This window comes from Danaus plexippus (genome assembly GCF_018135715.1).
Source record: "Danaus plexippus chromosome 22 unlocalized genomic scaffold, MEX_DaPlex mxdp_33, whole genome shotgun sequence".
NCBI classification, from domain to species: Eukaryota; Metazoa; Arthropoda; class Insecta; order Lepidoptera; family Nymphalidae; genus Danaus; species Danaus plexippus.
Genome location: NW_026869856.1, coordinates 1,013,812 through 1,031,389, shown reverse-complemented (window position 1 = coordinate 1,031,389; position 17,578 = coordinate 1,013,812). Strand labels below are relative to the sequence as shown.

The following is a 17,578-nucleotide window of genomic DNA, read 5'->3' as shown; positions in this document are numbered from 1 at the left end:
TTTAATTAAATTGGGAAAAATGATATGGCTGAGTTTATTTTTTAAAAAGTAATAACAAGGAGAGGGGTCCCTGTATGTATTACGTAATAATGCACTGGTACCCACCTTCAAAAACAAAGGTTACGTATAGGTATGAAACAATTATCTAGGAAGTAAAAATCACGTTGCAGTATGTGAAAGAATATTAAAGAGTGTCAGGGAGAAGGTTGAGAGACAGCGAGATTACACGGGATTAGTTTGATTTATGCCTAAGCGTAGACTACTGACGCTATATTTGCTCTTCAAGTATGGGAAAATATAGACGTAAAAAAATTATACGTTTTAGTATCTGTAGGTCTCGAAAAGTAGACGATAAGAGAAAGGCTTTTCCAAAATATCAAACAAATGTCTGCAGGTTATACGTATGTATAGCAAGGTATAGCGTACACGTCCGGTCATTTGTTGACGAAAGTGAGAAGTTTAAGGGTCTCAGATAACGTTTAACAGGGGTTGCATTAAGTCCTTATCTTTTTTTAATTGTAATGGATGCATAAACATCAAGAGGATGTGCCTTGATGTATCTTTCTTGCTTGCATGCTTGTGTCTTCCTTGCTTCATCGATGATATTGGTCTTGTGGGAAAAGATGAACATAGAGTACAAAATAGGTTGGTAATATAACGTTATGAATTTAATACAGCTCGATTTTAAATTCAGCCTGCTCTGCCACTTTAGAATTCCTAGAAGCTTTTCTTCCGTTGCCTTTAATAGTTAATCTCTACCAAACTGCATCGAATTCAAATACTTGAATCTCCAGCGTAAAGCCACGATGACGAAAAATATAAATGCGATTGAGATACAATGGCAACAGGCAAAGGTACATAAACATGCGACCAACAAATGAAATTAAGCTAAAGGAACAAGTCTGAGTTCTTGGCCACCAAAACTTAAGAAAATCTTGAAAAGTGTAGGTGGATTGTGTAATAAATGATGCTTACCATAATTATTGGGTCTGATAGAGGGGTATTGAAGAAAAGTACAAACTGTACCAACCAAACCTAAAAGGGTAAGCGACGGGGAGTGTTATCACGGTTAGTAAATATATTTATTACTAACGTAATCATCTCAACTCTTAAAAAGATTTTTTTGATAAAAGTTTATGAAAAGATATAGTAACTATGTTCTTAAAAATATGTTATAAAGTATAGATAATAAGTACGAGTTATGTTATTCATAACTTTATACAGGATGTTTCGAAAAACCCGAATACTTTTTCTATTTCATCGGATAACAAAGTGACTGAAATGTTTTATATGTGAAGAAAACAAATACGAATTTAATAAAAATATTCTGACAAAAAATTTACAAGGTTAGATAAATAAATGTCTAAAATTCACATTCAACCCGAACGTCCGGAGACAAAAAAATTCTTATCAGAAAGGTTACAGTTATAAAGCACCGGATGTTGAACCGTAAATTTAAAGCGGACCATTCCCAACTAACCTTAAAATGTTATTATACAGGTCTTTTTTATAAAACGTGTAATCAACTTATCACCCTTTTGTATAATGAATATAATGAAACTATAAGGTTGACTATGAAATTAGTTTATAATAAGCGAAATGTTCAAAGTTATTTCAAGCAGGAATCAACATATTTTAGGTAATTATATGAACACCCTTTATAGCAGCTGCTGTAATTGAGACACAATATATCCTGAGTTTGAAGCTCGGGACTTGTCATAAATCGGCGAGGGCTGGCGCAATTAATCGGATATTCTAAATAACTTTTTAGTCGCTGTTTAGTATCTCACCTTATTTAAGAAGATACAGTGATAACATAAGTTTAATCTAGCAAGACTTACCAGGACTCTTCTGTTTAAATTTTCTGTATTGAGCGGGATTTTTCTAGTTTTCCTAACATGCACTACTATGATGGCGGTTTCTAATATTTTTTATATTATTATAATCAAGGAGCGATATAACAGAAACTACTTTTTATTGAAAAAAAATTAAGAAAACTAGTTTGCTCAATGCTTGTCTATTATCTTGCTACACTCAATTCGATGCCTATTTCTATTCACTTTCTCAATTCGATTATATTTAACTGAACTTTTTTCTAACTTACTCGTAAACCTAAAAACTCTCACGTTATTTACAATTGAGTTATCTGATTTTACAATCAACTGTAAATCGTCGACATATGTAGTCCTAAAACGTTGAACAAAACAACATATAATGCTTTCTATGAACATTCCTATATATTAGCATAAACATTATCCAATACATTTACAAAAGATTAGGTACATTACGGTAATGCAGGTTTCCCAGTTATTGCCTACAGAATTCATCACAGATATCAAAACACAAACACATTATATCTGATTAGAATCTGCATTTGGACTTCCAAATTTAATGTGATACTAACACCGATCGAAGTGGTCAATCCAATGAAACGTTAATTTCAAACGAAGTAACTAATGTCAGTAGCATCCCAAAATGTTGTCCATTTATAGGGAACATCTATAATGTGTTTAAACTATTATTAATTGGATAATTTGACCGGAGAAACAGTTTTTACGTCTGAAGACATATTTTAGATTCTATAAGAATCTTTTCAGTCGACTTCGTCACGTGTTATTAAAAAATAATAAAAATATTGAAAAAAATAGCATTAAAAAATATAAATGTAACTTCTAATTCAATAAAAAGGCACGATCACGTAAAGTTAAAAAAATTTGCTTTATAAAACTACACACGGAATGCTATCATAATTTTAAATCATACAAATACATGGATACTATACCGTTCGAAAATTAAGTAATAAAAAAATTATGTCATTTATATCTTAATAACCAATTAAAAACAAATATTTACAGATATATTTATATCTATACTCCTTACCTTAATTTCTTTCTATTGTTATAACAGTACACAAAATATCTATAACACAGTAACCAGACATTCACGTTTAGAAAAATTATAATACTTATGATCTATTAAAGGCAATTGTTTGTGACTGTAGAATTTTATCCTGGCTGTCCTGAGGTCAAACCTAACACACATTCAACCGTCTAAAGCTAGACAAGTAACATTTAAGAGAGTTTTTCATCTCAAATTTATTTACTGATACTAGCTACGAGGACCTTATTTTACGAGAATTTACGTGTTTCAAATAACATCCAATTAAACATATTATAGCAGGATAAAACATACTGACATACAGAATTTCATACGTGTAAGGAACAATAATTGCGTTCTTACAATAGTGCCATGCACCTTCACTAGTAATAAGCAATCTTGACGTTTACTAACTGCGAGAAAACAAAACAGACATTATTTACGTTTAACGCTAACGTAAAAATAGAACAACAATGCATGTTACGTATACAAGACATAATTTTTTTATGCTTTAAACATTTTTGAATTTTAATTTTAAAACATCGAAATCTGTTTATCATAGACCTGAAACTAGTAACAAGATAAAGTTTTCATCTATGTCATAGTCTAATATATTATATAAGCTTACTAACATTACTATAACTGTGTATTCTACATAAAATTCAATAATTCAGTTTAAATAAAATAAAATTCTTGAAATTATATTCAGTAAAAATATATATCCAAAAATATTTTCACGACAAAATATCCAAATCAGATTTACACCAATTTTATTCCGAGCGAAATTCTTCTTGCGATATTCTTATTGAAATTTTATATAAAATGTCACGACATCTCGGAGATTACGTTTATATACTTTGTAGGTGTAATATTTAATATTGGATGTAAAATATCATTAATTTATATTAACTAGATATAACCAAAGATCGATCATCATCAGCCTATCGGAGCCCACTGCTGAGCAAAGGCCTCTTCTCACATGGAGAAGGTTAGAGCATTAATCACCACGCTTGCTTAAGACGGATTGGCGATTTCAATGTTATAATTTGAAATTATAAGACCAGGTTTCCTCACGATGTTTTCCTTCACCGTCCGTCAGTGGTGTCTAAATACTCTTAGAAAGTAGATATGACTCGGAAAATGTCACATTGGTACTTGCCAGGTTTCGAACCCGCGCCCTCACGTATGAGAGGCAGGTTTTAAACTCCAGGCCACCACGACTTCAAAGATCGATACTCGATAGTCATTAATTGATTATTTCAAGTTCAATATTAGAATAGAATTGTGACAACACACTTAAAGGAATCTTCACGAATTGGTTTATTATCTGTGTGTGTGTGTGTTAAAGTCATGGTAGTGGGTGTAATATTTATTTTAAATAATAATTTAATGACTTCCTATACATTATATATAAAATAAATTGCTCTGTGCACTTCTTCTCCACACAAACTTTTATTTTAAATTCCATTTGGATCAATACGTAAAATTCTCTTAAAAGGGCGCAGTCTTCGTTTCCCGAATTAAAATATTTTAACCCACATCCTACTTAAAGTTAAAACTTTTTACACATTATCTGCCCCAATTGATCTGAATATTTCAACGAGATAACAGTAATTGAAAGTGCATCCGCAATGAAACCAGGATACATCAGATTAATGAGATACGAATGATATTGAACAAAATTAAATATTACGCGCTCTGAAATATTAACGTTCAACTGAAGTGATTATTACCGATTGAATAATATGGGATAATACGATGACCTCGTTGAAACATGCAAGGTATAACAATTGAAGTCTAAATTAAGTGAATATAATGAGATCTAAGATTTTCGCGAGTATTCATTTAAATGAAACTAGTATTATTCGGATTTACCGTGATCACGGTTGCTGCAAAGTAACCGAAACGTCGGGATTATGTAGTTTTTAAATAATAAAATCCGCGTAGTAAATCCGAATAATACTAGTTTCATTTAAGTGAATATAAATTTACAGGCCTAGTACTTCAAAGGTCACCAAAGAGTTCTAAAATTGAAATTCAAAAAAGTTTTCATTAGCGATGTTTCTAACTGGCCAGTTCTAATCATTTTCAATGTTACCCACATATCAATAGATTTCAAATAGGCGGTGTCCTAGCAATTAGTGTGATTTTTTTGTTGGAACTTTAGGTCTATGATTAATTTAATAATTCACGATGGATATCAATAACACATTCACCACAATGTATACGTGTTTGGTTTTACAATGAAAGTGGCATAATTAATTTTGCCACAATGCGGTTGGAGCCAAGAGAAGAAAATATTAAATATTATTTGAAATTTAAACCGCTATATTCAGGATACCGCGTTCCACATCTAGAAACGTAATATTTCAATAATATTAAAATAAAACAAATGTTACTGAAAATAAACGCTTCCAATATTATATAAATGGTAAGTTCTAATATATATAAATATGAAAGTAATTTATTATCTAATTCAAAGATAAATAATTGTATTTGCTAAATCAATTTTAAAGTCATCACAGACAATGTCGCCAACAGAAAAAACTGTAACATTTTTAAAAGAAGCCAAAGAGGAATCATTGAAAGTTTTCCAATAACGAAATACTCAGAAATACTGTAAAGGGAAGAGAAACTAACAGAGTCGAATACGGGAGTCGCAAAACTTAATGCGAAACTCCTTTCATGGCTTAGAATACAAAGGAGTCTTGGCATAATAAGGTTGCATTGGACTTGGAATACAGATTAAATGCATTTTCAGCGGATTTAAAGCAACTAAATACCTTCACTTCGTAAAAATAAAAAAATAACTTTATATTATATGCCTTTTCAGCGTAAAAAAGTAATAAAAATTTATTAGTCATAATAATTTTGGAGTATTAAAACAATATGTCTTGCTCATCAAACGTTTAAATCAATAGAAAAGATTTAAACAACGCTATATTTTCGGATTCTTTTTATAATTGAGATCATCGCGATCGAGATTATTACTAGTTAATTGCTATACACGAGTTAAATCTTAAGATATAATTTTATTTAACCACCTTATAATATAAGATCTTGTTAGAAAAGAAGAGTTTAAATGTATGAGAAGGTTAACGTACCCTATCAGCGACTCCTCCCGGTAGGACACTCTTGACGACGACTCCCGAGGAACGGCCTCCAACAATACCAAAAGCCAGCCCGGATCCATCATTCACAAGTTCCACAACCTCCACCTGGGCCCACTCGCCGAACACCTGCTGTACATTTATAATAACCTAGTAGTTATTTAAAAATTAAGAGGCACTTACTTGACCTTGACATTCTTATAGCCTGAGTAAATTAAAATTTAGCATTTGGATTAAAGAGCCGAACTGAACTCAAAGAATACCTAATGGTTTATGTTACTCTGGTACTTTCATAAAGAAAAATTCAAAGCACGATTTCATTTACCATAAAAATCTATGTTAGTTTTTAAAGGAGATATTTTTGTAAACCAAATCAGAATATTTAAATAATAAAATTAAATTCAAAATATAGTGCCTAAATGGGCCTATAATATATAATTATGTAATGCATTTACTTCTTCAGAAAAACCAAGGTCCTCTTAGTTTATGCTACCCTAGTATTTATATTTATGTTTACACTCAGTCTGAGGCCTAATTTTCATTTTATTTTGAGTTAAAAAGCAAACCAAGAAGAGGTTATTCGCATAACGTAAGGTATCCGCGAGTACGATGAACTCTAATTGCATAATCCGAAGCGGTAAAATTTTAATGTTTATGCTTATTCTAAGTTCACATCATCATACTTATACCAAGTTAAACTGCTTTCCATTCATAAATCCTTATTAACATAATAGTATTAATAGATTATTGAATGATAAACGTGAAACGCTTCGTATATAGTGTGACAATGGGGACTTATGGTAAGCGTACAGATTTAAATGGTTAGAATCACAAAGATTAACAGCATCAGCTCTATATTCATTATTCTCTATTTGATTTGGATTTAATGTTTGCAATTCTGACGTCACAAGCCGTAGTAAATTCAGCTTCAGCGGTTTTATGAATTCATTACACACAGTCAGATAATTGGACACAGCTTTTGTATCACAAAGAGTTTCATGATAAAACTTTTGTTAGGAACGGAATTATATAGAAAATTCTAGTCTTTTTTTTTTTGTCACGACACGTCCGGTATGAATATTTAATGTTTGATGAGACGGAATACTCAATGAAAAGTGACGAGAAATAGACTTTTGTCTTAATTATATAAACAGTGAAAGATTAATTTTAATCAGCAATCAAAACCGCTGAATACCGAAAGGATTCCATATTTTTATATCTAACATTAAAGAGATGGCAAGATAATACAGAAATTATAATAGAGAAAACGTAATAGAAATTAGTATGACACAGGCAGGATTCGAACCGGCAGCCTAGAGACAACTTGCCATAAGATCGTTAGACTGTCTAAAATATTATAAATAATAGTGCTCATAGTTACCATGATGCGCGCAAAAAGCCGCTTGCTTGGTTTGCGCGGCCTAACCCAGGATCAGCTAACCTTCTCCATGACGACCTTCAGATCGACTTACACGCACACATCAGTACATAGCCCGTTCACGCACACAATATACACGCACGCACATTGAAGCACCTGAAATAAAAGGAAAATATGACGTAAAGAACACGAGAAAATTCACTTAAAAAATATATATACATGTATGTGTGATTGTGTGTGTTTTTGTCTAAATATGGGAATGTATATCTTAAAAGGTATATATATATATATATATATAAATCATCCAAATCTTAAAATAATCTCTGAATATTTGTCTCAGTCTATTGAGCCGGTAAACTACTTAGGAACGCGATAAATTGATTTATTAACAGAATGTATGACAATTTTATAGACAGACGACTTTCTTGCTAAGACACGAGAACAAAACAATAAATTAATATAATTAATTGAACCAGAGTATGAGACGATGTAATTTACTAGAGAATAATATTTTTAACCGACTTCAAAAAGGAGAAGGTTTCTCAATTCGACCGTATAAGTATATGCTTTTACTCTTACAATACATTCAATACTCGCCTCATCACGATAGGGGTCTGGAAATCATACGTGAAGCGGTTAGTCTTTCGGTAGCCAGAGCGCAAAAGGACATAACCACAAACGAGCGATCAATAGGTTTTGTGAGAGAAGGCACTAGGGCTATAAAATCAAACGTCAAGCCTTTCTCTATCCTTAAAGCGGCTTCGGATTGAACTATAATGATGGATACGTATGAGAAACAATATAAAATCTCAGAGGATATTTGTGCGTCGTCGTCCAGACCAGACACAAGGTATAGGTTCGGCATGATTTCATACGCAGTAGAAGTGGGAGCGGGAGGTATAACGGCTAAATCTCTCTACAACCTACTAAAAGACTTGGGCCTGTCCAGGACTAATGTCGATTCATTCTTGTCTTTCAACAGGCAAGGCAGCCCTAGTGGGTTCTTTTCAAATTTGGTTACGTAGAGAGAGGAGCTTGGACGATGGAGGTGAGCCTTTAATGCGCGTTAGATAGGAGCCCCTTAAACCTACACCTGGGTCGCAAGTTCAAGGCACTATTGAAGCTCCTCTCCCTGCAACGATAGACCCGGCACCCGCACGGAGAATTCATTGAATTCCAAGAAGTCTCGTTTCTTTTTATTAGGCAGTTTCAATAATAATTTTGGAATAAAATAACTGTTAATCGATGTTTTTAGTTGTAACCTCTTAAATAAAAATATATAATTAAAAGGTCTCCCATAAACCTCATAAGCTGTGTGCTTAACACTAGTTTGCATCGTCACACTAAATACATTTACAACTTTCCATTCCTAAGTCTCCCCGTATAATCGGAAGTTATTTAATAGGAAACAAGCCTCGCTTCTTATCAAGTTGACAATTTGCGGTTAGTATAACTAATGGTAAAGAAAAACTAGACAAACACTTAGACTTTTGATGTTTCCATGAAAATGAAATTAATATAGTCCTTATAAGAGACTAGTGTATAAATTTTAATTAAGTTTTTATATAATAATAAATTATATTCGCGTATATTTAGAAATTAATTACAAGTTAATTTATTTACGCATATATATACATATCTCAAACAATCGAACTGGGTAAATAGTTTTTAATAAAAAGGAGATCAAAATATATTTCGCTGGAGAACTGTTTCTACACCACACAGGTAATATATATGATGAATAGTCAATAATAAAGACCTTATAAACATTAAGAGTCTCCTTTTAAGGCAACTCTAATGGGAAATGTCATCGTTCGAAGCAAATATTCCCAATCAATATTTGGTATACAAAATTTGCATATAAATTACATGCCTGCAGATTATATCTAAGCTTAAAGAAACGAAGTTTAATCTACGTTGTACTTTTAACGGAAATGAATCGAGTTACAAGATATAACTATGATTTTAAAACTTTAACGACGAGACGAGATTAAAGTGTCTGTCAGTTTTATTATTTGTCATATACAGACAACGTTTTCTTAATTTTCTAGCGTACTGCTTTGGATGCACACAGAATGCTTATTGTGTCATACCTACACGACCAGATCGTTTTGTTCAAGGATATGCAATGGTTCAAGCTGTTAGTTAATCAACAATCATCGTCTTTATTGAAATAAGGATATTTTTAACTGCAATAGCCTCGTGTGTGCCTTTTCTACGAGAGGATCTGTTGTTTGTCAAACAGAACATAACTACCTGTCTTGTCCACTGTGTTTTCACATACTGCTGACAACGAAGCACGTCTACTTTTTTAATTTATATATGTTCCTTAACTTTGGACCGATTCACCCCATCGTTTGTCTAATGTATGACGTGTTTTTCATCTCGTCTTCCCATCTCTAGATCACAGCTAATGTAAAGTATTTGAAATAACGGAAATTTTTTAATGAAATAGGTAATAATTAACTAGATGAAGTAAATTCGAAGTTTTCTATGAATGTGTACTAATTAAAGTTGAAGGTTTCATTAAGTATCAAAAGTTATACATATGTAGATTTTTTTGTCTTAGTATCTGTTTTCTTCATTCCTTATAACAGCAAAAAGTATAAAATGACTAACACTCTCATTAAGAATGCCAAAACATGTTTAGTAAAACTTTGTAAACGGTAAGAGGCAACTGTTAAAAAGAACCGTTGTATTTTTAAAAGATGTTTTATTTGAATGTCGAATGTAAATCATCTTGAAATTAACATCACACCACCTAACATTTTTGCACGTGACTCTTCTCAATTCTGCCTTCTGAAGTATACAACGATAACGAGAAATTTACGTACATATATGACAAAAAGTATCTTTTTCGAAACCATTTAAATATATTATCACGTGATGACAGCAATGAAAACAGTCATAAAAGATACAAAAAAGGTAATAAAATGCTCATAAAACAAGTGGATGGCCCCTAAGCCCTTGAAGGACTGTGTAAACAATTTTGTTGAAATGTTTGTATATAGAATAAACTAGATTTAACGAGACTTCCTTTGTATTGAAATTCACAAATGAGTCCAAAGATAATATTATAATATATATGTCTTTTCATTTCCAACTGCTTGTGTTTGTACTATATTTCGTCAAAATTGAACGAAACTTGGCCATTTTTTAATAATTTCATAAAATTACTTGTTTGAATTGATAAAAAATAAAAATAACAAGTAAACTATACACATTCTGTGTTCAGCTTTGAATCTTGTTGTAAGACATGCAACCTTTTTTGAAAGTAATGTTATATATATTTTTTTTTAAGTTTACAAATAGACACCGAAAATGGACCTCTCTATAATTAAAAATAATGTCTAAGAGTCTTATAGGTACGTTAAGTTCAAATTATAAAAAAAAAGAATTTTTACTAAATAATATTTACAAATATAAATCAAAATAACGCTAAAAAATCACTGAAAGAAATTAAAGACACAAAAAGTATAAACAATGTACAGTTTTATTATTGCATTTAAAAAACACTGCTTCCTTTGATTTTCATGATTTTCTTTCATTGAAACATACTCGGCATTCTGATCCCGTTCCTTGCTTTTTATTTTATTTTAATTTTTTTAATATTCGAATTCACATTAAAATATTAATAGAAACGTAAAATACCTTTCATTCATTCTTAGTTTGGTTCAATTTCAATTTTATTATATGAATATATGTAACATTCATAAAAAAATATATAAAACTTTAATTTTATATTATAAGAAAATATATAAATGGAAAAGTTTAATTAAAAATTATTCAAAATCAAAGAAAAAACACTCTACACATACCAGTATATGACTTATTGATATTATACATGATTTTTATAGTATATAAAATTTAAACTTGAAATGTATTTTTGCTTTTGTACACTTGTACAATTGTTATTTATATACATTTATACACGTACATATGTATCTAAATAAATGTTATATGTTGTACCAAAATGTACCTTTTTTGTAATGTCCTTTGACCTTAACGATGTCTGGACGAAACATCCAATTGGCGATAAGAGGGTCCATAGTGTATTATTTTCTACCTTCCTCATAATAGAAAAAAAAATAGTTTCAACTTTGTTTTTTTTTTATCCATATATTAAGACGTATTTTAAGTTTTAATTAATATAACACCTTTTATACGATAACATATTTCAAACACACATAAACAATACTTTTTATAGATAAGGATAGATTTTAAAATAATTTTAAAAATACGTATTTATCACTCAAACTTGAATTAATAAAATATTTTAATCACAGAATTAAATCAATCATTAAATAAATGACTTACAGAGAACATATATAACCTTTTTTTTAATATACATGACAAGTAACTGACGTCATGGTTGCTTTCGAAAACAATTGAATGTTCATTATTTATTATAAACTTGATAGTTAATTATATTTCTATGCATACCAATAAAATGTCAAACAATAACTAATAAATTTCATTTACTATTATTATTTTTCTGTCAGTTTGTACGTGTTCTTGTATTATTTAACTAATGCCGTGCGTTGGGTATGTCTTGTAATTTGGCGCAGGCCAATTTAGTAGAAGCAGGCCGAGGAGCAGAATGACTGTCATTATAGCCGGTACGTACGACTGAAAACCTAAAATTATTTTACTTACAACATCTATAACGTACCGTTCTATTGGAAATCCAAACTAAGACTATCCTTGATATCTTCATTGAGGCGTAGTTTCTTTATAAATGACCATTGTAAAGATATCTGATTAAAAATGTCTCATAAAACCTCGAGTCCATTTCTCGGAGGAGTATCAGACAGCAGCGAAGAGACAAATTAAATTTTATCCGCATTGTAAGAACTTTAGTTTTGTTGAGATTTCGAAACTATATTTCTCGTTTTTCATATCTATTAAAATTTATTTTATTTATAATATTAACGAAATATTCTTTACATTAGTGCAAAAGTAATAAAAAACTTTCGGCACTTCATTTTGAATTTATCGTTCTCTTATATTAAAACAAAATATATTTCTAACAACGTCTTGCTAAACAAAAATCTGTTCATATCTTTTCTGTTGTCTGATTTAAAGCGTATTAAATTTATATTTATGAGTATTTTTCTTAATATAAAATAAATAAATATTTCCCCGCGGGTCTGTACACACCGTTATATTGTACATTTATTCACTTGACAAACCATCAAGCTGACAATCAAATGCCTTCATCAAGAGTAATAGCTTCCGAGATCCGAGTTTGTATTTTAATTATATCGTTCGGTAAACAAGCTCACATCGACCGGGATATAACTTATGTTTGAATTCCGAGTATTAAATTTATATTGACCTTTTCCAGCTTTTGTTAGGTTTAATTTATTTTGTATGTGGTTTATCTCGTTTAACATATCTACAAACCGATCTCAGGAATACTGTTAAGTTATTTTATTATACGTAATAATGTTATTTAGTAAACCAACTTACTTCGAATAGAATCTCTTTGAGATAGATTTTGTTATTTTTTATATATGGCAACTTTTAATAATAATAATACATTTGTTAATTTTTTCTTAACTTCTTGCGACTATAAACGTAACCTTCTTGTGACGATGTTGACACCATTAAGAAAATAAAAAAACATCTTCCGTTTATACAAAAAAAATGCAACTGGCTTTAATGAGATTATATCAAATATGAATGAAAATCTTTTATACTACTTTAGTTTTATTTTATTTAATTATTATAATTTTATAAAAAAAATCTAACTTGTAGATTAAAACAGTATGTTCTGATTGACTGATTGACGTATAAGTAATGAATCAGAAAGCTGATTTACCAGAAGATATAATATTCTGGTAATATTAAAAACCATAAAATTTTCCTACATGTCTTAGTGTTGCCATAAGAATTCCTAATGCGCAAAAAAATTCATGTACTTATATATACGTAATTGGTTTTGGGGTTGCCACAAAATACGTGGAAGAATTTTGTACTTCTCATGTAGAACTTGTAATGTTGAGTGTAATACCCGTAATTAAAACCTCTTTTTCTAAAAAAGGCCTTCATCTCACGCCCTCAACGAGGATGGAGTACCTAAATATACGCATGTAATGGAATTCAAACAAAAATTTTCAATAAAACGTTTCAATATATTAAATTACAATATAAATTATAGTTTTTGGAGAGTATTGTCAAAATAAAATAAACCATTTTATACATTATTTTAATTTATTATTAAAAAAATAAATACAAAAAAGACTTTAGATTTAAGAACTCTAACTTTAACTGAAATCAAATCCACCAAGATTTTATTTTTTTTTTTTCTTGAAGATCTATTGAAAACTAATTGTTAATTTTATTAATTAGGTTTGAATTTTTTTATAAATATATAGTTTCTGAACAAATATATAAATTTTAACATACAACGTGTCACGACTCAAAAATAATATTTTCTAAATTCATAAGGAAAACATTTAGTTAAATGTGTGAATAAGTAAAACCTATACGCCCGCATACATTGATAAAAAAAAAATTATCTTTCATAACACAAATATGGCGAGTATTTTTTATGGATTACAAAATGTTTTTACAAGAGACCTTTTTGTTATGATCAGAGCGAACGAAATTGCAATTCCCGGCGTGACGCAAATGCTAATATGGTACGATTTCTATGATAAATTTTCCAATGGCCCTATATCCTTTGTTACATTGTAAAATATAACAAAAATCATATTATATCCCGCGAATTTGATTACATGTTTCATCGAACATATATATAAGCGGAGGAATAATATAATTTTATAATTATTACATTATATAAGTTAAAATTTATAAAAAATATATATAAACATTATATAAATAAACATTTATAACACCAAGTTAAAATATATAAATTCATACTTACATGTGTTTATCGATCTTGACAATAAAAACGTATCCGAAAATTAAGACACAAAACACTTAACAAAATAATATAATATTAAAAATTATATATATTGATAATAAGAAACTACGTATTAAACAATTACTTTATTTATAACCGGTTAAGTAATTCAGGATTGATTAAATTATATATTTGGCTCTATGTAACAATCATATGACGTGCACATTCGTACAATGGCCGCGCGTTACTGTCGAAATGGCGGGAAATGTGACATGCGCTTTAGGAAATCGATGAGAAAATTGCTTATAAAAGCGCGCCGCTTTCAAACTAGTGCTAGATCAGCAGATTATTTGTTTTAAAGCAAAATCAAGGCCAGTGCATAAATTTTATTACTAGATTATGACATATTACAGCATCTTTAATACTTTTTAATGTCTCGTAAAGTAGATATCTAAAGGTCGACCTCGTAAGTGTTGTCTTAAGATGTCACTGATTTTTTTAAATATTGACTATAAGTCGCTTTGACTAAACTTCATAAAGCCAATTAACAAAATATAGTAATCAAATAATTGTATAATATAATGAACACAAATAATATTACCTACCTTTTAATTATGTTTTATTTATTTAATAAAAAATAATAAGGATATAAATACTTTTCATTTACGTTTTATTTTTAATTTTATCTTAAGACCTAAAAATACGGTTAATTTTAATAAGAATGTTACTTACCTTGTCATATTTCACACTTACCTTTGCCATGATTTTTGACTAATGTTTTAATTTAAATTTAATTGTTGAAAAACATCTGCCAAACTATATTTATACATAAAAGGCATTTAATATTTTTTTTAACTTCAACCTTAAAAATTAAAAAAAATAATTTTTAAATTTTAATTTTCCCTGCTTTTCTTAATATTATATTTAAACACGTGTATTCAAAATCGATAATTTAGAACATATGTAATATAAAAGACGGTAACCTGACACGAGAAAAGTTTCTTTTATTTAATACTCTGTGTCTAACTCAGAACATTGTTTAAAAACGATTAAACCAACCAAACAATCGATATTGCAGTAAATTTTGATAATTTATAAGCTATATTAATGTAAAACTTCAATAAAACACGTTCAGAAACCTTTCAGAACGGAATTACTTACACGTCTGATATTTCATCATAGTAAAGATTCGTTTCTATACTAGCTTTCTATTCCTTGAGTACTCGTAATTTCTAGTACAAGGTTTTTTTTCAATTCAAATTTCATACATACATCCTCTCTATACACTCATGGTACAACCTCTTCTTCATACATCCAAGTGTGGAAAGTACGAAAGAGAGTTGCATAACGTGGTCTCAGGAGTGTTGCTAGCTTCATCCACTCGTTGAAATATAACACTTAAACACGCTCGAGTTTTATTTGGAGCTAATTAAGAACAACTTACCACAACTTTCACTTGTCACACTACGTACAGAGCGTTTCAAGTTTTTTATACATAAATATTTTCAGATGCTATCAACGTTTAAGTTTCACGATGCAGACTTGTGTTAAGGTTAGTATTTTCAGGAAAACCCGGATATGCGAGAAATGTTTGGTATCTTAAGGATATCTAAGTTCGTTTCAAATTCGGTTAGGTAGAGAGAGAAGCTTGGACGGTGGAGGTGAGCGTTTAAGGAGCGTTAGATAGGGGACCTTAGACCTACACCTGGGTCGCAAGTCCCAGGCACTGTTGAAGCTCCTCTCCATGCAACGCGATGAACTCGGCACCAGCACGGTGAATCCGTGGAATGCTGAGAGGTTTCCGTCGTATTTGTGTACTTATTTAAATAAAATTCAGTTTCTCATACACTACGCGTTTTCTATAATTGTTTCGTGTCTCATTAACTTTGGTTGTTGAGTTTATTTTAATCATTCAGTTGTTGTTTATAATTCAGTGGGTTACAACAACATAGTTATAACTTAAGAAATCAAACAAAGATACAAAAATAAGTTTATCAATGAAAATTATTGTTTATTTTTAATTTTTTTTCCTTGTAGAGCTCTCTCTGTCATATCTAATGAGTCAGTATATTTGTTCTACTCAAGTCTGATTACTTGAAACGCCGCCTACTTTCAAATTCGCTTTTGCTAAGTTATACCAAAGAATTGGACAACCATTCTTTATGCAATTACCAGTTTGAGGTAAAGTTTGTTAGAACTTCCACTAAAGCAACGAAAAGTCAGAAAAAAGAACATACGTTTTATGAGTTTCTGAACGTTTTCCAGCTTTAATATATCAGCAACGTCTGAAGTTCTTCGTTATATTTATGGCAACATAGCTTTCAGTTTTCGTTGTTGTTTATAGCGATTAATGTTTGTACGAACAGCAATCGTAAAACGTTTGAAAGAAACAAATTTATTTATATGAAACCCCAAAATTAAAATCGGAATTTATTCAAAGTTAGTACGTTGTTTTGACACCGCGGTGCTTTTTTTGGTAAAAAATAATTATATTACGATAATATTTAAGTATCTTTGATTTCATGTAGCATGCATTCTCTCGAGGACTTGTAATTCGATATATAAAATATCTGTTCATTTTTTTCTTTGTTTGTAATCTAACGAAGCTTAACGGTTTTAACGAGGTTAGCTAAATAATGACATATTTTATATCTCCCGGATAATCAGGGTGGGTCTACATCTGATAAGCTCGACTGATAACCATCTGTGACAAATATTAAGCGTTAGATATGGAACAATATGAAATAACCTCAAGGTATAGTATCACTATTTTAATATATCTTTTTTTTACAGAAAAGTGATAAAAAAGGTGACCTATTCCAAAAAAATATATCATCATTAGAAATAGCTGTCGCGTTAGAAGTAGCGTCTATATCAGATAACGCGACATACACAAACAAAACAGTAACGAAAATACGATATATGAAAATATTGTCTGCTCCGGATTTTTTTATCATATAGTTAGGTAATAAGATGCTCGTTAAACAAGCGGAGAGTTATAAACTTACTTCATTTTTATTATTAACATAACAAAAAACAAGTAAAATATTCGCATTGTGTTCAGTATTGAATCTTCTCGTAACACATACAACCTTTTTTGAAAATAATGTTATATTTTTTTTTAAACGCTTACAAATAGACACCGAGGATAGCATCTCTCCACGAGTATATATATTTTCTTAATATATCTATTTATAAAATTAAAGCGCTAACAATATTTTTAAACCCACGTATTCCGTATCTGAATCCAAAGGTATCATTGAAAATAATAAAAAAAAAATCAATCCCGATGGTTATAGACATGTTTGTACAAACGTTAAATAAAGAGAATTATGATACAAT

General features: G+C 30.1%; 1 protein-coding gene across 1 annotated transcript in view; it reads right to left on the bottom strand.

The window, feature by feature from the left end:
- LOC116773414 (uncharacterized) overlaps nt 1–14,406 on the bottom strand; it is a 106,729-nt gene extending 92,323 nt beyond the window's left edge. Inside the window, exons 1-3 of the mRNA XM_061528863.1 lie at nt 14,258–14,406; nt 7,369–7,521; nt 5,982–6,119 (exon numbers count right to left, since the gene is read on the bottom strand). Coding sequence (XP_061384847.1) covers nt 5,982–6,119; nt 7,369–7,371 — 141 coding nt within the window. The 5' untranslated portion in view covers nt 7,372–7,521; nt 14,258–14,406. The remainder of the gene's footprint in view (nt 1–5,981; nt 6,120–7,368; nt 7,522–14,257) is intronic.
- Nucleotides 14,407–17,578: the final 3,172 nt, after the last annotated feature.